This window comes from Pezoporus occidentalis, unplaced genomic scaffold (assembly GCF_034315485.1).
Source record: "Pezoporus occidentalis ecotype Australia unplaced genomic scaffold, CSIRO_AGI_Poc_V1 ctg133, whole genome shotgun sequence".
Classification (NCBI taxonomy): domain Eukaryota; kingdom Metazoa; phylum Chordata; class Aves; order Psittaciformes; family Psittacidae; genus Pezoporus; species Pezoporus occidentalis.
The window spans coordinates 4,851,929-4,875,958 of NW_026913136.1; the positions used below are offsets into that span (position 1 = coordinate 4,851,929).

General features: G+C 36.1%; 1 protein-coding gene across 8 annotated transcripts in view; it reads left to right on the forward strand.

The window, feature by feature from the left end:
• PTPRD (protein tyrosine phosphatase receptor type D) overlaps window positions 1-23,774 on the forward strand; it is a 1,311,464-nt gene extending 1,287,690 nt beyond the window's left edge. For all 8 annotated transcript variants that reach the window (XM_062609059.1, XM_062609064.1, XM_062609063.1 and 5 more), the window contains 7 exons: window positions 5,312-5,597; window positions 6,069-6,247; window positions 7,446-7,572; window positions 8,510-8,635; window positions 13,022-13,176; window positions 17,335-17,470; window positions 19,840-23,774. In XM_062609059.1, the coding sequence (XP_062465043.1) occupies window positions 5,312-5,597; window positions 6,069-6,247; window positions 7,446-7,572; window positions 8,510-8,635; window positions 13,022-13,176; window positions 17,335-17,470; window positions 19,840-19,908 (1,078 nt within the window). In that variant the 3' untranslated portion in view covers window positions 19,909-23,774. The remainder of the gene's footprint in view (window positions 1-5,311; window positions 5,598-6,068; window positions 6,248-7,445; window positions 7,573-8,509; window positions 8,636-13,021; window positions 13,177-17,334; window positions 17,471-19,839) is intronic.
• Window positions 23,775-24,030: the final 256 nt, after the last annotated feature.

Genomic DNA, 24,030 nt, shown 5'->3' on the forward strand with positions numbered 1-24,030 from the left:
AGCAGTCTGGTAACAGTAATATAACCCCCATTTTCAAGAAGGGGAAAATGGATGACCCTGGGAACTAGAGACCAGTCAGTCTCACCTCTGTGCCTGGCAAAATCTTGGAGCAGATTCCCCTGGAAGCATGCAAAGGTACATGAAAAACAACAAGGTTCTTGGTGACAGCCAGCATGGCTTCACTAAGGGCAAATCCTGCCTGAGCAATTTGGTGGCCTTCTATGATGGGGCTACAGAACTGATGGACAGGGGTAGAGCAGTTGATGTCATCTACCTGGACTTGTGCAAAGCGCTCAACACTGTCCCACACGACATCCTTGTCTCTAAATTGGAGAGACATCAATTTGATGGATGGAGCACTCGGTGGATAAAGAACTGGCTGAATGGCCGCACACAAAGAGTTGTGGGCAACGGCTCCATGTCCAGCTGGAGACCTGTAACAAATTGTGTCCCTCAGGGCTTGGTGATAGGATCTGCCTTGTTCAACATCTTTGTCGCTGACATGGACAGTGGGATTGAGTGCGCCCTCAGCAAGTTTGCTTCAGTGTGCGCTCACAGCCCACAAAGTCAACCATATCCTGGGCTGCATCAAAAGGAGCGTGACCAGCAGGTTGAAGGAGGTGATCCTGCCCCTCTACTCTGCTCTCGTGGGACCTCACTTGGAGTATTGTGTGTAGTTCTGGTGTCCTCAACATAAAAAGGACATGGAACTGTTGGAATAAGTCCAGAGGAGGGCCACGAGGATGATCAGGGGACTGGAGCACCTCCCATATGAAGATAGGCTGAGAAAGTTGGGGCTGTTCAGCCTGGAGAAGAGAAGGCTGCATGGAGACCTCCTAGCAGCCTTTCAGTATCTGAAGGGGCCTATAGGGATGTTGGGGAGGGACTCTTCATTAGGGACTGTAGTGACAGGACAAGGGGTAACGGGTTGAAACTTAAACAGGGGAAGTTTAGATTGGATATGAGGAGGAAATCTTTTCCTGTGAGGGTGGTGAGGCATTGGAATGAGTTGCCCATGGAAGTTGTGAATTCTCCATCCCTGGCAGTGTTCAAGGCCAGGCTGGACATAGTTTAGTGTGAGGTGTGCCTGCCTATGGCAGGGGGGTTGGAACTAGATGATTGTGAATTCCTTTGCAACCCAAACTATTCTGTAATTCTATGATTTTATGATCTCTTCTAAAATGGAATTTGAAATTCCATTAGTTTCTCTTCGCAGAAGTCTTGCTATTTCAGTCAGATGTATCCCTTCAGTGCTGATGTTCAGTAGTTTCATAAGAGTCATTTTTGCTCCTTCCTGGATAGAGGGGAGATTTTCAACTGTGTTCTATTTTCCTAAGAGGAAAAGGAGAGAATACTATAAATATTGCCCTTATCATAACTACTGCAGAATTTCTGTGGGGTTGGAATCTAATTAATCATATTAAGTTCCTCAATAAAAATCAAGCATTTTTATATTTTTCCCATATCACAAGCAGTTTTATGAACTTCCAGTTCATAAATGCAAGCTTCATTCAGTCTGAAATTGTAATATTCAATAAAATTTTCCCCTGATAAGAGTCACAAACGTCCTAAATGATTTTTGGTCTGTATTTTACTGTCTATGCTTCCAATTAAATGATCTGTGAATACTGGAAATTACACTGCCTTCCTTTGCCAAAGCACTGAAGTATCAGTAAAGGGTCATCATTTAAACAGCTACAAATTAATCACAAAAGCCAACCTTTAACACATCCATGCAGTGATTTTAATGTGAAATGGTCCCCTTATGCCTCTTAATTTTTCTTTTTCTGAATTGCAGCTGTATTGCATCACAGGACATTAAACATGTTTCAGCTCATGGGACTGAGTCAGTCATGTTTTTAGAAATTGAAAACAAATGTTATATTAGGATGAATGATACTATTTGAAGCAATAACTGTTTCCTAGTAAGCATGCCTATTAAATAGATTGGTTAGGTTTTCAGCTTGTAAACATAACAGTATCTTTCACTAGCTCAAGTGATGTTTGAAAATAGCAACAAAGATGCAAAACAAAAGGGAAGGAAAGCCCATAACAAATTTAGAATTATTTTGTGAAATTATTCTCATTAGCTGAATTATTTTATTAGAAAGTAAATAGGAAATTTTTTTAATGTAACTGTGGCTTATTAGTGAGTATTCAAACTGCATGGCTTATGAGCAGTGTACCAGTACCATGTTAAGTCTGTATGATAGCAGAAGAGAAGGAGAAACAGGGGATAAAGATAGGAGAGTTTCTTGCTCTTGTATAGGAAGCTGTTGGAGTTTGAAGTTTGAAGGCATGTGGGGACAAAGAGGAAGGAAGTTAAAATATTCATAGCACTGGTTCAATTTTTACCTGGAAACCAAAAAGAGTAAAGTCTTAGACACATTATTCATTTATAATTGGCAGAGTTGGAATGTCCTGAACACTTCAAGGTAGTAAAATATCTTGCTGGATAAAATAATCTGTAGAGGAGTTTGTCAGGAGCCAGCTGGATCCAAACGCCTCAATAAATGTAATGTCAGCCCCTCCATCCTTATTGTGATAACATTGGTGCTTAGTAATGTTCTCTGGTCTGGTATCATGATCTTCACCACCTCTGCATAAGCCTGTAAACTACTAATTATATTCTGAAAGAATATCATATACCATTATAAACACAGTTCTGAAACATTAATTCATTAATATATGGTAGGAAAGAGAACCATGTTCTAAACTGCTGAGAACATCTGCACTGTCAAACCTTCACATTTCTCACTAGGCTAGACTAGTTAGGCTCATAAAACTGAATATGAAGAGATATTGTTTGAGGAGTGGTTTAAACATTATATAAACCAGTCTGAGACAAAAATGTGTGCTACTTGTGATTTCTTTTCAATCAGGAAAAAAAAGCAATAGTTGAGTTTTTCTTCATGATTATTACCAACTTTAAGGTCACTCAGGTTTCCTGGAATGCAGAGTTTTTATTATACAGGGCAAATGAATTTCCATTTAGCTAGGATAGCCATCATTTAAATTGTATATTTTCGTTCTCTGCAACTCCCATTGATCAATATCATTGACTGGTAAGTTTTCTTAAGCTTAGAATATCGACTAATTCTTGTCCAAGTGGCACCTAAGAAAGCTGAGATTGATGTATTTGGTCTGGTAGCAGACGTCCTCAGCTGTTTGAAGGGGATCTGCTTCTAGGAAGAGAAACTGGTGGCAAGACTACATAATTAACAATAAGTAAATATGGAATCATAGAAACCAAACTTAGATATTGTGAGACTAAAACATCTTTCTGCTCTGTACTTATTTTTGACGTGGTTGTAAGTAAATGCAGTTTGCTTGTAACTGGCAAACACTCTTAAAAGAATCATGCAAGAAATAAAGGTTAGCCTTAATTACTGATTTCAGAATGGACCAATGATTTTTAATATCTCAGGAAGATAAGAAACAGTGAGAAGATCTTGGGATTTATATAATTGCTGTCTAGGAGCTAGGTTGTTTCTTTCTATCCCTTTCTAACAAATGGCAGGTTTTGGTGTTCTTGAATATCCTTAGCTTGGATAGTATCAGTATGTTGACAGTTTGAACATTTATAGTTTATACAGTTGCTATACTTTCATGTACTGCATTTTATGCCATTAACTAAAAACAGCATTTAGAAGACCAGAAACTATGATCTATTGTCACAGACATGATGTGATCCCAATATAAAAATGATCTACAAAAACCTTTGTATTTGACAGTTGTTCTTTATATAGCTGCATGTATACTAATAGTTGTAACAAAACTTGATAAAATTCAGTCATGTACTTGTAAAAAGACAATCATGCATCTGAAGCCTTGATTCAATAGTTAAGTCCAAACAGCTCCATAAAAGAATCTTGTAGATATATTTGCATATTCAGACCTTCAGCATATTTTCTCAGCTTCTGTATTCTTTTTCATATTCCTTCTACATCATTCCCATTCAGTTATGCCAAATGTGTAATAACAGGTCATGTGTAACTAACAGTAATCACATAAAGGTGAGAACTGTAAGTCTCTTTTTCCTTTCCTGATTGCATAACATTGTCCTCAGGAGTTACTAAAGGTAGCCCATGCAAGCAACAGACAATACCTTAAAGACAGGGAGGAAATGACTGAAAATTTTTTAATGTCTGACACATTTTGAGAGCATGTATCATAAAAATAAACTGCTGCTAAGAAGGTCTGTTACTGAGACAGGCTTAATTCTCTTCGATCCAACTGAATATTTCATCATCAAGGTTTATTCCTGTGCCAAGCTCATGACAGCTGACCCATGTCTTCTTCTATCCTCAAGTCCTACAAGGAGGGGAAAGCAACTTTCTTGCTCAGAGTTGTTCCTGAGGAGTGTCCTACTGTTCAGAAAGCTAAGAAGTAGTAGTTTCTCTGGCCTCAAGAGGATTGATGTGACTTCACTCACCTCCTGTCTGAAACCACCGACTGACCTAACTCAGAACCTGTGAGGAAGCACTAACTTTGTCTGAAAAATACTACTCACCCAGTCTGGACATTAATTCAATGCTGTGATTCCAAGCTTTGTCTTTGAGCATATTTTAGCCCTTTTATAATCTGTCCTTTGAAATAAGGTAATGACTGAGTATCCTGGTTCGGGTTCTAGCAATTCTAGATCTTTCTTACATTTTCCTAGAGATGCAAGACAGACGTTGAAGTGGCCAGCTGGGAATTTCCCCAGCCTACAGCTAGCATAGCTAAGTAGTCATGTCTTTGCATTGCAAAGAGTAACAGTATGGCCGGGCTAAGTGAAGGCGCAGAGGACAGAACAAACGGTGAATAGTTGGAGACTGACAGAGTTGGGAGACGGATACAAAGTTTAAAGTACCATAGAAATATGTAAGACTCCATTTCTGTAACATTATTGTTGGTCAATCAGTTTACTTCTGTAAACAGACTAGCAACAACAGCATGTTTAATGAGTTACAAATCATGCTATAAATAAAGCTTGAATTCTTAGAGGATTCATCATCACAGTAATTTCTATTTTTAAGAACATATGTTTCTAGAACATGTTGCAATGTGTTTATATATTAAGCCTGAAACTGCAAGATGCAAAGGTCTAGTATAAAAGCATTCCACGTTCTCAACTGCTTATAATGGGTGCTAAAGGAGTTTACTTATTTCAGGGTGACAACCTCTTTCATAAGAACTGATGTTCGCATTCAGAAAAATGTGCTGTTCAAATCAGTGTTACAAAACTTTAAAATTTTAATGCCATAATAGTAAACACAATGCATGAAATAGTTCTTCATATTTTTCCTCCTGTGTTCATTTCTTTTAGTGCTGGAGTCGGCAGGACTGGCTGTTTCATTGTGATAGATGCCATGTTAGAGAGAATAAAGCATGAAAAGACTGTAGATATTTATGGCCACGTAACTCTAATGAGAGCGCAGAGGAATTACATGGTTCAAACTGAGGACCAATACATCTTTATCCACGATGCACTGCTAGAAGCAGTGACATGTGGAAATACCGAAGTGCCAGCCAGAAACCTGTATGCATATATCCAGAAGCTGACACAGATAGAAACAGGCGAGAATGTCACAGGAATGGAACTGGAATTTAAGGTACTGGGATTTTATATTGTGGGAAGCCAAACCAAATGGTATAACACTTAATGCTGCTCTGTCCTCCACCAGTTGTTTCCAGTAATCAAAATATAACACATCAGCAGGATAAAATCTTACATTAGGGAGACAATCCCTTGTGAAATGTACAGCTCAATCCCGTGTCCAGACAAGAGCCATTCATTGAGGGTGGTTTAACCCTGCTGTTCCTTCATTGTTTGTATAGCTTGAAATGTGTGTTTGTGTAACAGTTTAATACTCAGATTTGGCAATATGTATTAACGGAGAAGACATTAAACTTTTATAAGGTGTTAAAAGAAGCTTTGCAAATATTTAGGTAATGCAATAGAACATGGAAAAATAAGCGTCTGAAATTATTCATTAATGGATATTAGCAGACATCATGAAATGTGATAGTGTCATTTGTTTTTGTTATACCCGTCCTTAATTATTTTACTTTATTTTCAACAGCGTCTTGCTAGCTCTAAGGCTCACACTTCAAGATTCATCAGTGCCAATCTTCCATGTAATAAATTCAAAAATCGCCTTGTCAATATTATGCCATATGAGTCTACAAGGGTATGCTTGCAACCAATCCGAGGAGTAGAAGGCTCTGACTATATTAATGCCAGTTTCATTGATGGATACAGGTATTAATGTTGATGTGTTCTCTGTTCGCTGTTTTAAAAGTTTACAAATTATATATCTAATTTTATTGAAAATAACAAAATCTAGCATTGAAATTTATTTTTTATTATCTATGCATGCCATGGTTGACTGGGAGGTTTTTTAAATATTAATGAAAGGTTTAGATTTTCACCCATACAATACAGGAAAATTCTGTAAATATCATAGTGTCTTAAACACTATATTTTTACCTACCTTTAAACCATTGAGAGCTCCCAATATGTTTTGCATGCCGAACTTTACTGAGATTTTAAGTACATTCATGATTTGTAACATCTGTATTTTCACTGCTATTGGTTTAAAAAGATACATAGATATAGCGCATAGGATATACACTCTTTGTGTCAAGGTGATAACCTGTGAACTTGGAACACTGATTAAGACTAGACCTAGATGCCGAAAGCATTTTGTACATAAACAGTTGCATAGCCTAGCAGCACCAAGCAATATACCCTTAGCTGACTTATGCAGCAGCTAGAAAAAGGCATGAAAGAGGAGCAGTTTAGTTTCCATAAGGCCGTTTAGGTGTACCTGAGTATCTGCAGAGGTCATTTACTGAGCCTCAGGTCATAATTGGAAACAACCTTCATCGTCACTGTTGCCTACAGAGGTGTTTCTGTTGTTTGAAAGAAGCAAGACAACATAAAGTGGTCATCTTATAAAGCTGCTGATCCAGAAGCTTTTAAGAACTTGGTGGTAGCTTCTACTAGTAGGATATTTAGGCCTGGAAATGCAGTGCACTCCATTCCTGAACTTCCTTCCTTACTTTTGCTGGAGGCATCAGACTGTTGAAAAGGAGTTCATAAAGAAACTGTATGATGCTATAATTCCAAAAATTAATAGATTGTTAAACAGTTATTTCTACAAAATGAACCAACAAAACTAAGTGTTTAAGTGCTTTTTACAGCACACAAAATTGGGCTATTAGGGTTGCAATAAAATTTAAATAATAATGATAAAGACATATATCATAATACAGTAATTTCCCTCTTGAAGTTCTAAAAATAAAAAGCCACAGTTTGATTAAACAATCATAACAAGATTTTAATGTACTTATTTTTAATAGTATATAAATTTTTCCTCTAGATAATGTTTACATATAAACAGAATATGTGTATCAGTTCACTTTTTTGATTAATTTTTTTTTTTTTTTTAACATAGACAACAAAAAGCTTATATAGCTACACAGGGTCCCTTAGCAGAAACAACTGAAGACTTTTGGAGAATGCTCTGGGAGCATAATTCTACAATTGTGGTCATGCTCACTAAGCTACGAGAAATGGGCAGAGTGAGTAGTTCTGTAATATTCCTTTCCTACAATGTTATATTGATTTTTTATTAAAATATTTCTTTGTTGTTTGTCTGAAGAGAAAGGTGAGGATTTAGGTTCCTTCTTTTTAAGTATCGGTGGCATTGGTTGGTCACCAGATGTAAGGTTTTCCAATTTGTAGATGTATTGAAATACTAGACAAGGCATTTTGTTGTGGGGTACACTGAGATTCAGCAGCTGAGTTTGCATGTTGATATTCATGGTATGCAGAGAGCATTGCTGTCTATTTAAAACCACAGATTTCTTACTTGTAAACTCCACTTTTGCAGTGTCTGTTTAACAATGGTAGAAGAAAGTGTAGTACTTTCAAGATCTGAATATCTTCTGTGTGTTCATAGCACTAAACTTTAAAGTTTCAGCATCCAGTTTACAGTCCTAAACTCATTCAAGTGCTGCATTATGTAATGGAGAGAACGAAGCAGTTTACTATCTGGACAGGATTACATCAAGATGAAGCCATATGTGATAAGTGAAATCTGAGTCAGGCCATGTATCAAGGGAATAGAGACGATTCACGACAAGGCTAGTAGTTGCAGAAATAGTCCTGACTGAGGACAGGAAGACTTGCTTCAACAGGGAAGAAGAAAGAAAACTGAAGATGGCCTCAAGATTTAAATGCCATTCTGTATGGAAAATCAGGCTAGGGGTAGCCCTTGTCAGTGATAAATAATGGAACTGAGGAGAAGTATAAACAAGTTCAGGTATACAGTCATCAGAGAGATCAAATTTATTCTAGGTATGGATCTTTATGTTCACAGTAAGACAAAATTCATGTTCCTGTCACTAATGGCTCTTTCCACGAGTATTACACTTCTCTCAGTAAAAAAGGGTTTATCCCAGTTTATAGTAGTGGTCTCAAACAACAGGAAATGTATTTTGCTTCCTTATTTTGTAGGAAAAATGCCACCAGTACTGGCCTGCAGAGCGCTCAGCCAGATATCAGTATTTTGTGGTAGATCCAATGGCAGAGTACAACATGCCACAGTATATTCTGAGGGAATTCAAGGTTACAGATGCAAGGGTAAGTTAACAGAGCATTACACTAGTTCACAGAAGTTTAAAAGATAATGTCAAGCTCTCTCTTTTCCTCTCCCTTTCTTTTTATAATTATTATTAGAAAAACTCTAGGGGTGTACTTTCTACAAGATTGTGTAAGAACAACTGACTTCATTCAGATCTAACATCTAGGCAGCACATCTTTGTAGAGTCCTGAATAACTATTTATGCCAAAATGCATTAGATGATTTGAGGACCATTTTGCTTTTTTCCTTATTTTTCCTTTGATCCTTTTGGGGGCAACTTTTTGTCCCTTACAGCTGTAAAAATGTTGTTTTGCACCACCCTCTTGTCTGAGTGAGTATGAAGGTTAATACGCTGAGATTTAAAAACTGCACAGCAAATAGCATTTGTAAGAAAAGCTTGACAAGCTCTGCACATTATAATTTGATTTTTGGCATAGCATATTTTCAACACTCATGTATATCTGCAGACTAGATATGTGCAGCTGTGACCCTAGCATCCTCATTTTCATACTGTATTTCTTACCCGAATTCTTGAGTTCAAAACTGAGAACTTATCTAAGATTAAATATACATAAATTTTAAATATATATCTGGCATTTCTCAGATTTGTGGTTTGTAGGACTTTACTGACAGCCTCCATTTCTGTAAAAGCTGTAGAATACTATTTATTCAAGTAAAATAGCAGGATGTACTGTCCAGGAATGAGTGATTACTAGGAGTTGCCAGCCAGCATCCGCAACAGTAGACTTTCTCATAGTTAGCTAGACTGCTGCTTTTAATGTAAGCTTCAAGTAAAATTAGGTACTACCGACAATTAATTAGACAGTATAGTCAGTAACTGAGTCAGCACATAAAAAATTTATTTTAGCAAATGCTACATAGGTGAGTGTTTTTTGGAAGAAACTGTAGACAAACTTCATCTGACTTTCATTCTGTCTGAAGTCTAAGTAAGGATCACATGATCCTTATATCACTTACACCTTCTCTAACCTTAACCTATTTGTACTTAACAAAAATGGAGGTCAGCCACCTCCTAAGATCAGCCTTTAGACACACTTGTAAGCATAGGCAGTGAAAGCCAATTCCACGACAACTGTGCTGACAAGTTTTCATTGATCATTTATAAAAAATCTGTTCCATCTCAAGCTGGCAGAGCTCTTACGTGACATAGTTCACCAAGCTCAGATCACAAAATAACAATGATAACAAAAAGGTACAGATGTAGTTGAAGTATCTCCAAACAGTATGTATTTCCAAAAAGCTCTTTCAAGAGTTTATAGAACTAGGGTATTTACAAAAGTCTGTTTACTTATAGCTAGAAAACCAGTAAAAATTCTTAAAGAGTCAAATAACTTAATTTGCCAGAAATCATTTTTTTTGGACCTGATATTAGTACACTTACTTCAAAAAGCAAACATCCACCTTGGCAGTGGCTATTGTGGAGTTTTGCCATCACATATAATTGCTTCTCAAATCTTAAAAATGTCTTTACATTCATGGGCCAAATTTAGTTAAACAATGCACTGGCAAGCTAACAGGGCCATCTTACATTTTTTAGATGTGCTGGAAAACTATAACTCCTCCCAAATTTAATCGAAGCAGTGGCTACTACTTACCAAAATGTACTTTATAGTTTTGTTGTAGTTAGGCTTTTATGTCTGTTACACCCAGTAACTGAAGCCATCTAGCTAAATTGTTGCATTATTGAGTAAATGCTGCAGTGGTTACAGCCAGCCTCTCCCCTGCTATCTCAAAAACCATCCATAATGTTAGAATACCAGCCATGTTCTGGCCAAGCCAAGCAGGGAAATTATTCACCAGGGACAAGAAAAGAAGTACACTGCCTTTGAGGTGTCAGCAGCAAGTTTTGGTGTGGAGCTCTCTGTTGTTTCCGAAACAAAGCTGTGAATTTCTGTAAGGTGAAACTGACCTCTGTAACTGTTTCTATGGCTTCTGACTGCTTTACACTCACTTTCTCTGTAAATTCCAAGGTCAGTATGTTGGAGCAGTCTCATTTAAAGCTAAAATGTTAATAATAACTGTTATTATAAATTCTACATCCTCATCAAAAGACAATTGAATATCCTTTGTGCAGAGCAAGAAGAACTCCAAATCATCAGCCAATCAATAGGATGATACATTAAAAGCACTCTGCTCCACAGGGAATCTCAAAGTTCAAGTTTTCATAACTAACTGTGCAAACTGTCACAAGTAAAGATTTTAACAAAATTTGGCATTTGTATTTGGACTGCTATTAGCAAGCATTTCATTAAAAGAAAGGAGCGCTGTTTATAATGTCAATGGCAAAGGGAACTGTGTAAGAAATTGCAGATCAGTTCCCAGTATGTTTTTATGGTACTCTACCATTAGACTAAGTTTACTTCTGCGCTCATTAAATTGCATTAAATAACAGAAAACATTGCCATTGAAACTAGATCAGAACAGTTTTCACAGACTTGCACTGGACTTATGATCATGAAATATACCAACACAATTGATATAGACACACCTCAAAAATAAATATTTACCATCAAATCTATTTTGCACATAGAAATTTGTGGTCTTCCCAATGACAGTGTAGACTTAGTAAAGCAGCATCTTTCTTATATTTTCTATCTCTCAGAAGTTACTGTTATTCTAGCATAATTCCTGTCAGGGTCAGAACTTGCTGAAGAGTTTCTGTCTCCTTAACCAGCATGTTGAACTGAGTCAGTTTTAAGGTTTTCTTTACTTCAGAAGAATGTGAGGTTATTTTGAAGGGAAACAACCTATTGTTTTGTCTTACTGATTAATCAATGTCATGCCTAAGGCCATCTGAAAGATGCAGTTTCATTCTGTCTTCTTTGGGAAAATGGGATCACAGGCACCATTTTGAGAGAAGTCTGCATTAACAAAATGCCATTTTCAGAGAAAATATTTAGTTCTTTTTCTTGATGCCCACAAGAAATAAAATTGGGTAAATATTTTCAAACAGATTTATTTATTTAATTAATCATTTTTTTAAGTGGGCAAAAACGTTCCACAGAAATAGACTGCTAAATTGTAGCAGCAGTCTAGTGAGAATATAAGAGATAGTAAGTTCAAGAAATAAGTCAGAGAAGTGTATATGTGTCCTCTTACGGAGCAGTGGCTGGCGCACATACACGTATTTTCTGTTTTCCTTACTCATCTGAGACATGGGAGGCAAAAACCCACAATACCAGAGAAAACATAAAAGCTTTGGCTATATTTAAAATCACTTCTATTTCCTTTCAAAGGTCTGTAATTACTAAGTGCTTGTGGTGGAGGAAAAATTAAAAAGAAAATAGTTATTTGCCTACACCATAACTTGTTGCTTTTTGGGTGGATCTCCTGTAATAATTTCATTTTTTCAAGAGCTTCATTTAGACCATTTTGAAGCCATGGCAAGATAGGTGCTTAGGAAACATGTCCAGAGGCACAAATTCACATCAGTAGCTCATATGCTCCTGCTTTTATGCCCATGCTTTTAATTTTAGGTATGCAGTTTGACAGTGTCGAAATCATCAAGAACAAAGCTTGAAAATTCAGACCAAATTTACTTAATCCATTGGTACTTTATTTTCTCTATTTATGTGTCCTGACCATTTATATATTCAATAGCATACAGCAGAAGTTGGCATTTAATACTTCCAATGCCTTCATTATGGAAATAACCATGCTGCAGTGTCCTGCAGTTTTAAACAGTCTTTTTAGTATTCCTAACCAAAGGGAATTAACAGCTTCAGCCAACTTGTTTTGAGAGAGGAAGGCCTTCTTCTGATTTTGTACTGAGTCCAAGCTGTTAGTGCATGAAATTACAATGACTGAGGGGAAGTGGATGCTTTTATAAACAGCTGGCTTGTCTTGAACCATCTTATTCACAGGTTATGTCCACCTCATAGAAAGTACCATGCTACTAAAGATATCATCTGCAGGGGGCAGTTGCTAAATGAGTCTCATAAGTCTCATGCCTGCCATGCACTAAATGGGCATACATAGGGAATGGAGAGTCAGATTGGAGGCCTTATTCTACGTATCCTTGCAGTGTATAGGAATCAAAACATAACTTACTAAAAACATCATATAACCTGATGGGATGTCTTTAGTCTCAGACATGCTTTTTAAGCAGGAAGAATGTCAGGCAACTCTCCTATCCAGTGCAGAAGGGAATCAATGCAATATTGTTACGGAAGCTGCACTTCTGGACCAATGTGTCCAAAGCACAAGCCAGTACTGTGATTAAAAGAGTCTTCATAAATGTGATCTTAGCCATTTCCACCTCTTTTCAATGACCTTTGCTTGTGATTGTCTTTTGGTTGTTGGCTGACTGACTTTCAGCCCTGGAACATAGTTTTGGGGTAAATTACTTGTGTCTTTTGTTAAAGGATGGCCAGTCCCGAACAGTGAGGCAGTTCCAGTTCACTGACTGGCCAGAACAAGGAGTGCCAAAGTCTGGAGAAGGATTTATTGACTTCATAGGCCAAGTTCATAAGACAAAAGAGCAATTTGGTCAGGATGGACCAATTTCTGTTCATTGCAGGTAAGTAAACAAAGCCTCAAAACAACTCATCTGCAGATTTATTTTTTTTCTAATTTGATTGCTGATTGATTTATAGTTGTACATGTAAATAGAATTTCATAGTGAACCATCAGAAAATGCAATCAAATAGGTATATAAAGGAACACATAGGACCGCTTTGCAAAACAGGAACTGTTCTGTGATATTCAATTTATACACAAAAGATTCTTCTAAAACATATGAAAGCACATAATTTTTTCTTCACTTAAAATAGTCTCTAGTGAAAGGCATAAACAACCTGGTCAATGCATCACACAGAAAGCAGTAGAAGAGCGTTATCACATGCTTCTGTATTTGATTTTATTTTTTTTTATTTAAAGTAAAGCTGTTGTATTGGTGGGAATTACTACCTGTAAACAAGCTAGTTTCACTTCAGTAGAACATTCATAGCAACAAAGATGAAACAAATAAAAATGGTAGCTTGCTCAAGAAAGGGAATGGAATAGAAAGCACTGTTTAGAGGCATTTCCTATAAAAAAATCACTGAGACTTGTATTGGTGAGCTCTAACTTCAGAATGTAATGCCAGTTTTTTGATACAATGACTTCCCTTAATTCCTTTGCAGTTGATATGCAGATGAAAAACAGCTTGCAGGGTGTGTAATCCAGGGTGGGCCTTTTTAATATTCTTGTAATTTAATTTTTTTCTCTACAGTAATCAGTCTATAGCAGATGGCCAAAAATAATATCTTTATCATCTCTTATTTAATAAATTCTTTTCTATAAATTCCATTAGGAAATTAGTTACTCATTTTTGTAACACTGAATTATTTTTGGCAAACGAAATCTTTTTTATTTATATAACAGAGATGCAATATACTGATACAGATTCCAATTTCTTCCTGCAAGCCAAGTAATGACCCAGTACTTCACATGAAGACAAAATGAACAAGTTTGCTAGAGCATGTGAATGTACAGAGGGAGAGGGATTCTTGTCCTTCCAAAGCTAGGAACAACCAGAAACTGTTTAAAACACAAGTGTATTTTGAGAAAGTTCCATATGCCCCCTAATCTGAAAGACTGACAAAAGAATGTATGTTGGTCCACTTGAATCCTATTTTTTTGCATGTACCTAAAAATTTTTATGGCCTGCTAAGGAGAACAGCATTGCAGAGCAGTGTTTGGGATTCATTTAGCAAGGGAAAATGAAGGACAACTGTGACAAGAGCAAGCCTTATTCTTCCTGGCATTAATGAGTTTTGAGAGCAGAGGAGTAATAAGCAATATTTATGCCTTTATGCAGGTATACGTAAGAAGGCAAAGTGATGGTATTCTTCCAAGTTCTTTGTACCATGCAAACTTGTCCACTTGTGACTGCACTGAAATACTGCTTTCAGTAGATTATACCTCGCTTTCAAATGGGTGTGATCTTTCATGCTGAAATTATGGAGACTTCTGACATTGACTTTGGTAGAAACAAAGTCAAATCCAGTATAATTTATCATGGTTTGGTGTTTAAATGTCTTATCAGCATTGTAATGACAATATAGAGATTGGTGATATGAATTAACTTTCTTAATGTTAGTCAAATAAATAGGATATGTCCCTAGTAAATTAGTAAGTTTTTTTTCTTTCAGGAAGCATAAGATCCTGGGTACCTGCACTTCCTAATCTTTGTGGAATTACAGTAATAATGTCTTCAGTTTGTGCCATGATGAATTTTTAAGAACTTTTCCTGTACAGAGAAATTCTTCAAATTCCAAACTCCCCTAGTTCCACTTTCCTGTGGTTTCCTTCACGCTCTACACATTTTTTACAAATTTCCATTGTGTTACACCCCTGCCACCCACAATTATAAAATGTTCTCCTTTTCTGTCATTTTTACAAATAGATCAGTGCATCACAATTTAAAAATATCTAACTTCATCAGACAGTTAATTAAAAAATAGGTAAAAGAGCATTTACCTTGAAGCAAAATTTTCACTTCAACCAATTTTGGATATTTATAGTCTTTTTAATTCCAGCTTTTAACTGGTAAGAAAGACCACCCTTTCCCAGCATGTGTTCAAGATTACTTTTTAACAATAAACTTTTCTCTCTTATAAAACCATCAGTACTTCCTTATGGCTCATTAAAGCGTCCTAGCTTTGGTTTCTAGCTGTTTAAACGTCAGTGATTCGTACTATAACATGAAATATAGGGCCTTCAGCACTTTCTGATTTCACGACCTTTAAAACCTATGTTGCATTGTTTGTTAAATGTTGTGGTAGAACTCAGTTTGGTCTTTGGCTTGGAAATCAGCTCATCATTTTGCTGTTAGTGATGTGGACTTCTATCACTCTTCAGAAATCCTAAGCATCTTCTAATAGGAATTTGTACAATGCTAAAGTATGCTTGCCACTTTCAGGGGAACTGGGTCAATTTCCTACAGACTTTATCAAAATACTACATTTGATGGATTTGCAAGCACTGAGATCTTTCCATATTTGTCTGCCTTCCTCATTAAGTGGCTTCTCCAGATACTTTCTGATTTCTTATGAACCCAAGACAGCAGAACATTTCCCTCCTTTTGCTGAATTAAAGAGTTTTGTGTAGTCTTTTTTTAAGTAATTAACTAAAGTGTGAGGCTAGAAGTCCTCACACAGATCTAGAAAATGACACCTTTTTTTTATATCTTTTTTATACTATCGAACAGGACAGGAAATGGCAATCTGCTATCACTTGCTAGTTGCTTTCTCAGCTACTTGGCTTAGATCACACTGTTGTCAGGCTTAGACCACACGAAGTCTGGCTAGGTTATAGTGCTGGTTTTTCCAGTATTTGTTTCAGTATGTTTCTTAAACATTAGCTTTCTAATTTACCACATCAGGGAAAGGAGACCTTACACTCCAGTCTTCAGTTCCTCTAGGTGTCCAGAACCACTGTCATCACATATAGGTAAACCAGCATTGTCAGCCTGATATTTTGTCGTATTGTGTCTCAACTGTCCTTTGGCTTCAGCTCTCCAAAGGAAAACAGGTTTTGCAAAACTGCTAAATCTAATCACATAGATTTAATAGCCCTGCAAGTACACTGATCTAGACCAAAAACTAAAATACCATCAGATATTCAGTTTCTGCCCTAGTCTTATGAATTCACTGGATCTCTGTCATCATCCCTGTCAATGTTCAGAGTTCTTCAGTCTTTCCAAGCTGTTCATGTTCTTCACTAGCCTGTCTGCTGAATAGATCTTACAAATCTCCAGCTTCCCACATCTATCTGACTGGAGAAAAACGTATGAAATTATTAGCATCCGCAGTGAGATGTTGGGGTGCTTAATTTCCAACCATAGAAGTACCAACTTGGGAAATCTTTTTTTCTGTGGATTTACTTGTCTCTTTGTCCAAGAGTTGTCCTCATGAATAAGTAATTGTTTAATTTCAATAACTGATAACTATTGGTGCTATTGATTACAGGAATTTCTATCTGTTCCTGGGGGTATTTAGCTAATAACAGAAACCCAAGCCAGAACAGAACACAAACAAGCCATATATTCAAAGAAGGTATTTCACATTTTTGTAGACAGACACGGTGTACAAAACAGTAATAGAAAGCTACATATCCACACCCCCAGACTTTAATAAAACCTGTGTCTTAAGGGATTTGTGTATTTATTACTTCAATTGTAACGTGTATGAACAATTTCAACATTAATTGAAAATCCATCAACTATTTCTAGCTCAAAGTAGAAGATAAACTAACACACTGAAGATGTGTAAAAGACAGCATATATGTGAATGAGCTAAAGTAAAGCAAGTAAAATACATTTTGGCTTCTTTTACTTTTGTCAGTTCCAGCTTAAATTATTGGCAACAAACATTATTATTTTCCTTCACCATGACTGATTGCTATATATCTAGATGAATAAACTAAGTCACTTTGCAATGAAGACTGGAGACTCAGGAAGTACTTAGTAGCATGTGAAGTTTGCTTGAGCACAGTAATCTTCCAAACGCAGTGTGGTAGTTTGCTGCGCAATTTTGCTTAGTGAGCCTTTCCCCATATAGAAATCTGTACACCTATGGTGTGTTGTAACCACTAATAATTTGACAGCCAAGCAGACAATTCTTTCAGCATTAACTATCAATTAACATTCCTTTTTTCCTTTTTTTTTCTTTTTTTCCTTCTTTTATTGCAACAGCGCGGGTGTTGGAAGGACTGGAGTATTCATAACCCTGAGCATTGTGTTAGAAAGAATGAGATATGAAGGTGTTGTAGACATCTTCCAGACTGTCAAAATGTTAAGGACACAGCGGCCAGCCATGGTACAGACAGAGGTGAGCAAAATGGTATCCATACACAGTGTTGATGAAAAAGAGGGGATATTTCCACAGCCAAAGAATGCACACATAAGAGACTGTATAATATGTGCTTACATTTGTATCTTAAGTGACTGTATGACTACAGTCTAAAATCTGCCATAAAGGTACTGCAACAACTATTTCCTGTTAAAGCAGTAGATACTCCAGGCTGTGGAAGAAAAAGATTATGTCAGTAGTGGATCCTAAATTGTGGTAGTTAAGGAAAACAATACTTTTATAAGCTTTACCTATTTTTATTTGAACCTTTGCTTCCTGACAGAAATGGGTGGTAACAAGGAAGGAGGTAAAGTATTTCTGCAGGTGGATCCACTGTTTGGTCTTTTGTTGTGGGAGCAAAGTGATGTTCACAGCTTCAGACTGACACCATTATTTAAATGTTTTTCTTACTTTGTGTCAAGTAAGTGGCTCTTTGGTCTGAAAATTATAATGGTAAACTCAACATTCAGGAAAACCAGTGTAAGTAATTTCTATGCTAACAAGAATGCCTTAGAAAAATAAGGAAAGGATTAAGCAGTATCAACTGATTTTTGGTGCCTGAATGCTTGGAACTGTGTCATGTCATAAAGAATACTTAAACATTTCCAGTTGTGCTTAATGTCTGCTTAAATTTCTGAATAGGAGGCTTGACTTAAGCCAGAGCAAATAGGTTAGGAAACCAAGCAGAAGGACAGGAGAAAGGAAACATTTTAGGTCATACATTAATTAAGTATAATTTGATTGACACTAGCCTTTAGATGACAGTCTGTGAAATCTAAAATGGTTCCCCACATTTTGCCATTTTCTACAAGAAAATTAAGCTTGCTGTATAAAACATGGGTAGTCTTTCAAGAAGGCAGCTTCATAAAATAAAGTATATGAAAAATAAAGATACTTATTTTTAATCTTGTCAGTTAGCCAAGTAAATCACTGTGACCAATCTGAAGAGTTAATTCCATTTCTTTTCAGTTACCATCATTCTTCTTGATAAGCAAAATGAAAAATGACTGCTTTCTGTTAGTTTTGTTCCAAGAAATAGCTACAGTAACAGAAAATCTATGCTACTTGAACCCTACCAGACAGAGTTCAGCTACACAATATATTCTCTCTCCTACTACTTTGACTTACCTGCATATGCTACCTTTCATCCCCCTGCTGAAAATAGAAGTCTTGTGTACTGATTTCTTTCAGGATTCTGTAGAAAACAGGTCTGTCATTCGGTAATATAAACTGCCAGGAAATCTAATCCTTACTAAAACAAAGCACTTAAATTCCACGTGGACCACACATACACATAAAATTTATGCATATATCTAATGCATTCAACATTGTTCCAACAAGAAGCAGAAAAGAACTATTATTGACCGCGTCACTACATTGAAGCAAATATCCAATGTGTTTCATGGTCTCCGAAAGAATTTTAATTATGGTCTTAACAAGTATGACCCTTGCGGAATTACCACATAGCACTTTCAGATAAATAAGCAGGGCTTCCTGATATTTTGGGTGGATTTCAGGGGCAATTTCTTTTCAGTTTTTTTCTTTTTCTCTTTTAATACTTAAACCCTAAACAGCAGTTGAAAATGAGTGCCATTTTAGCATGCAATATTACATAAATGTGCAAAAGGACTGCTGGTGGGGTTGGGAATAGCACAAAATGCTATAAAATAGCACAAAATTCACCAGGGGTGTAAACAAATCTCTTACCACACTGAACTTTTCTCTGCTTCTAGGTGTAGGTTGAAATGCAGTCTGTTTCATGTAAAGAAGGTGTCTTAACTGTGTATTTCTCTCTTAGGCCTTTTATGGCACAGGCTAAGATATCTTCACATGTTCATAAAAGCCTATATTACTGGAAGTTTGGGATTCCATTTGCGTCCCTAACATCATTTTTAACCTGGTGGTTTTCCATACAGCACGCCATTTTAAGGCTGTGATGGATTTTTCCACTTAGTGCATTGTATTTTCTATTCAGTTTTTTGGATATGTTGCTACCTAAATATGTGGGGGAAAAGCATTTTTGCATGCTCCCATAAGAAGAAAGCTTTATGCTGATGTTATATTAATCCAGAAATAACAAAACGGTCAGTATATGGATGTGTAGTCTCTGCACAGAAAGAAGCTGTGTTCTGTGGAAAATGATATTGCATTAAATGGATGTCTGTCTTCACATGGTGTAACTGGCTGGTTTTCTGTTGGTGTCAGCAAGAGAGTATTGTTGAACTGCACAAGCCTCTGTGGTGTATTTGTCTGTAGCAGCGAAGCGTTCACTCTTAGCTGAAAGAAAATAGAAACCAACCAACAAGCTGGCTTTTTGATGCATTTGTTGTCTATCTTTCTTTCTCCAGGATCAATACCAGTTCTGCTATCGAGCCGCACTGGAATATCTGGGCAGCTTTGATCACTATGCAACATAAAAGCCCATCGTGGATTTTTATTGCAGGCCCTTTAAGATCCATAGAGCCGCTTCTGAGCCATACAATGTGCTTTAGAAGTACTTCTAAACTCTTAGCTAAGGAGCAATTTTTGGGGATATAGAAAATTAATTAATTAAAAAATTAAAAAAAAAAAAAAAAAAAAGCGGGGATACTTAAAACAACAACAAAAAAAGCCCAACAACAACAAACTATTCCATGTGGACCAAGAATTCACAGTTTAATAACCTAACCATAATAAAAGAATCCTGACCACTGAGGCGTCTGAAGGATCTCATTTACAGATACCTCAAGGGTTCAACTTTGGTTGAAGTTAAAGGGAAGAGGAAATTAATCAGAAAGAATGATCATCTTGTTCAGGATTTTATGCTGTTGCAAAGAGGAATTTTGAGAACTGCAGTTCAGTGCAAGTCCTGGCTTTTCAAAGAAAGTGGACTCTTTACTTCAACATCACCCCTTCCCATCATACTGCTCATCATAACACTTAGGGAAAATGTGGGAATGTTTAAAAAGAAAGTCCTTGATTTAGTTTTTTAGTATTGTAAAGATACTGCTGACCTGTGCTTCATTTTTAACTGTGTAAACATTTTCCTTTTTTTAACAAGAGTTTATCATTCAATGAAGTGAATTAAAGAAAAGGTTGCATAACTTTTAATCTTTTTGTTTAAAAACTGTAGATTTTTTTTAAGCTGTAGAATTGTAATCTGTAATATTGTGCTGTAGAAATGTTAAACACTTTGAAAATGTGCACATTTTTGTGCAGTCCTATATTTATCTACAGTACTACAGTTTTGTTAGATATTACTTTTACAGTTTTGTTTGTTTTATTTTGCTTTAAGAAAATATTAATTGTAATCAGTTAAATCAAATTGGGGCTTTCTGGTTTCCTTTGGAATCAACAGGGAGGCGCAAAGTATAAAGATGCTGCTAACACACACACACATGCACACACATGCACACCCACACCCTCTCTCTTTATATATATATATATGTATCTATTTCTGCCCACCTTTGTCTAAATCTCTGTGTAGTTACAGAGATACAGAAAGGTAGATATTCACACATATACATTTCAGGTTTTACATACCTAGATTTATCAATGCATTGGGAATTTTTTCCACTATACTGCAATTATATTAAACTACTATTTTATCATCTCTGCATTTCCAAGGTCCATAAACTTCTGTTTCAAAGGGAAGCAAGGAATGCACATCGTTGATATTTGACCATCATCTCTATCTCAAATAATATTTCTATCCACATTGCCACTTGAACACACACACACCCTCATGCACACATGCACATGCACACACACACAAGAGTATGTGATCTAGGCTTCCAGTGAAGTTCAATATTTGTAACACTATAGTGCAATAAGAAATCATATTATAAAATGTAGGAGGTGTGCATGTGGGAAAGGTCAGTGCATATCCCTTTAGGAGCGGAGAATGTTGTAATATACTAGGTATTAAGATGTTTTAAAACTGTATTCAATAGTATCCTGTCTATAGTGTGCACTATATAATTTACATTTATCGTATTTAACAGGGCAAAGCCAAACACATTGCTCTGTGAAATCAGATGTTTTGTGGCATACAGCATTGGTTGGGGATGCTGGGTTTCATTTTAATTTTACATTTAGAGTGCCTTATATTTGATGCCTATTTTGAATAGCATTTCTTTAGGTTAGCCTTCATTTATGTTTAGTTCAGTTTGTTCATATCTTTGTTATTTTTTCAAACATTTTAATACATGTATCAGACAATTTTGAAAAATATGAATTTCCAGTTTCTAATCAAGTATGGATGGTAATAAATGATAACCCAAAACATATAGGTAGTCAAAGCCCTTTATCTTTCCATATTTCCAATAACAGATGAGCCCACAAATTAAAAATACATTTCTCGTTGGCTTTTCAAACACGCTGTGTTGCTGGTTAGAGTGTTATCATTGCAGAGATGCAGCAGTACAATAGCAGTAGTTGACATCAGCAGTGCTTATGATCTTTTGTTGTTTTTTTTTTTGTTGGGTTTTTTTTTTCAATTTTGGGCCAAGTCCTGCTCATTTACTTGGGTCAACAGATTGTTAAAGTCAAGCAATTGCTTTCAGTGGGAGGGTTCACTTAAGGCTACCTAGACTGAGCCCACAGAATATTTGAGAATGACACTAGTTTTCTTCCAGGGAACAAAGAAAATTCTGTGAACAGCACAAAGTACTTTTTGTGAATTTTAATAGGATGCCATTTACATTGACCCTGTTTTCCATCATGCCTCCTGCCATTGTCAGTACATGGGTATCAAAGGAATTCTTTCCTTGGGGTTTCAAATAGGAGCATTTTTATGGCTTGTCAGTGTGACCTCAACTTTTCTTCTTCAACTTTTCCCAGTACTAGCAGAAAGGAAAATATGAAAGACCAAACTCCAGCAAGCATTGCATTTGAGTACTTTTGTAAAGAAAAAAAATCAAAACAAAAGCATAAATATATATATTTGGAATAGAAGTATTATAGAAGGCTATCTCAGAATGAGATTCTCTAACTTACACCCGAAACAGAGAAGAATGTGCGCTATATTTATTTTCTTCTTCTTCCTTGATTTCTATTTTAAAATAACTATTGAAGTGCCCAGGTTATGTCATGTGGTCGTGTTCTTCAGCTCAAATGTAGAGAATCAGAAAAACAAGATAATCAAAAAGTATCATTTTGGAAACATAGACTAGGGAAGATTCTTGCACACTGAATCTGTAAAGGCATCAGTGTGTTCTCCCTAGCAGACTATGCAAGCCCCAAAGAAAATGAGGGAGTTAAAAAAAAGGCAGATCCAATTTGTGAGGAAAACCATTGTACAACTAAATATTCATTTTAGTTATGTTTCTTAGGATAAATGTTAGCATCATTGATGTGCATTCCACTTTCTTTTTTTTTTTATATATAGTCATTCTACAATTAATTTGGATAGTGAGCATCTTTGTTTACATGCATCATACATTTCCAAGCTTAAAATTGGTTTCATCAGCATAACCAGTATGGTGCTGTTATTTATTGCTGTTTATATGTGTAGTTATGTCTAATTTTATAATTAGTTGCAATGGAGAAAAAAAAAACATAAAATATATAAAAATGGTTTATACAAAAGTTTAATTTAGCTCTTTTTTAAAAAATTGAGTTGTTAGGTAGTAGAGAAAATGGCTGGAGGAAGGAATGGCCCTCTAGGGAGATTTGCACTTTCTATATGTACCTTTGTACTATGCACTGCCCTATTGATTCTACACCCAATAATGTTACAACTTGAACCCATCTGCAAGAAACTGCTTCTAAAATCCACTTATGTGTATCTAAAAGACACAGAACATGTAAAAAGGAAAAAAAAAATGCAACTGCTTTTTTTCCTTTTATTCTCTCCTTTTTTTCTTTAGTTTTATTAGGTTTTTTCTTTTTTCTTTCTTTTTTTCTCTTTTTTTTTTTTTTTTGTGTGTGTGTGTGTATGCCCTGATACTCCACAGATATCAGAAGGCTGCAGGTCTCATCATAACCATCTGTTACGTGGCTTTGCCATTCAAGCTTGGAGTGTCTTTACAAAGATAATAAAAAAATTGTGTTCTTTGCTCTTGTTTTGGATGCATAGACTAAAAGAAATTTAAAAATTACCTTGTAAAATGGCTTGTTAAAAAAGATACAATTACCTCTAATTAGTAGTACGCGTAAATGTTTTACAGAATGAAAGGCGTGCTTTTTATTTTCTTACTTCGTTACATTGGTGGCGAAAGAAAGTCTGTATGAAAATCAGTTCTTTGCTGACACAAGTTCCATTTGTTACAAATGAATTCTAATAAAATGTCAGTGTTATGCAGCCCTGGTCTTCTTTCTTAAGCAGTATTTTTGAAATCAAAACTTGTTTGGTTCCTCTTGATGATAAAAGAGTTTAATTGGAGCTACAAAGCAGTCATTAATCTTCTGAACTATCAGCTGGACAGTGGAAAATGCATTCTTAGTTTATCAAATGTATATCGTTTTCAGCAGGAAATTTTGGGCCAGCATGCACAAACTCTTTGTCATAAGTTCCCATAGCTTCATATGAATTTAACTGAAATTGTCACACTTTAGAT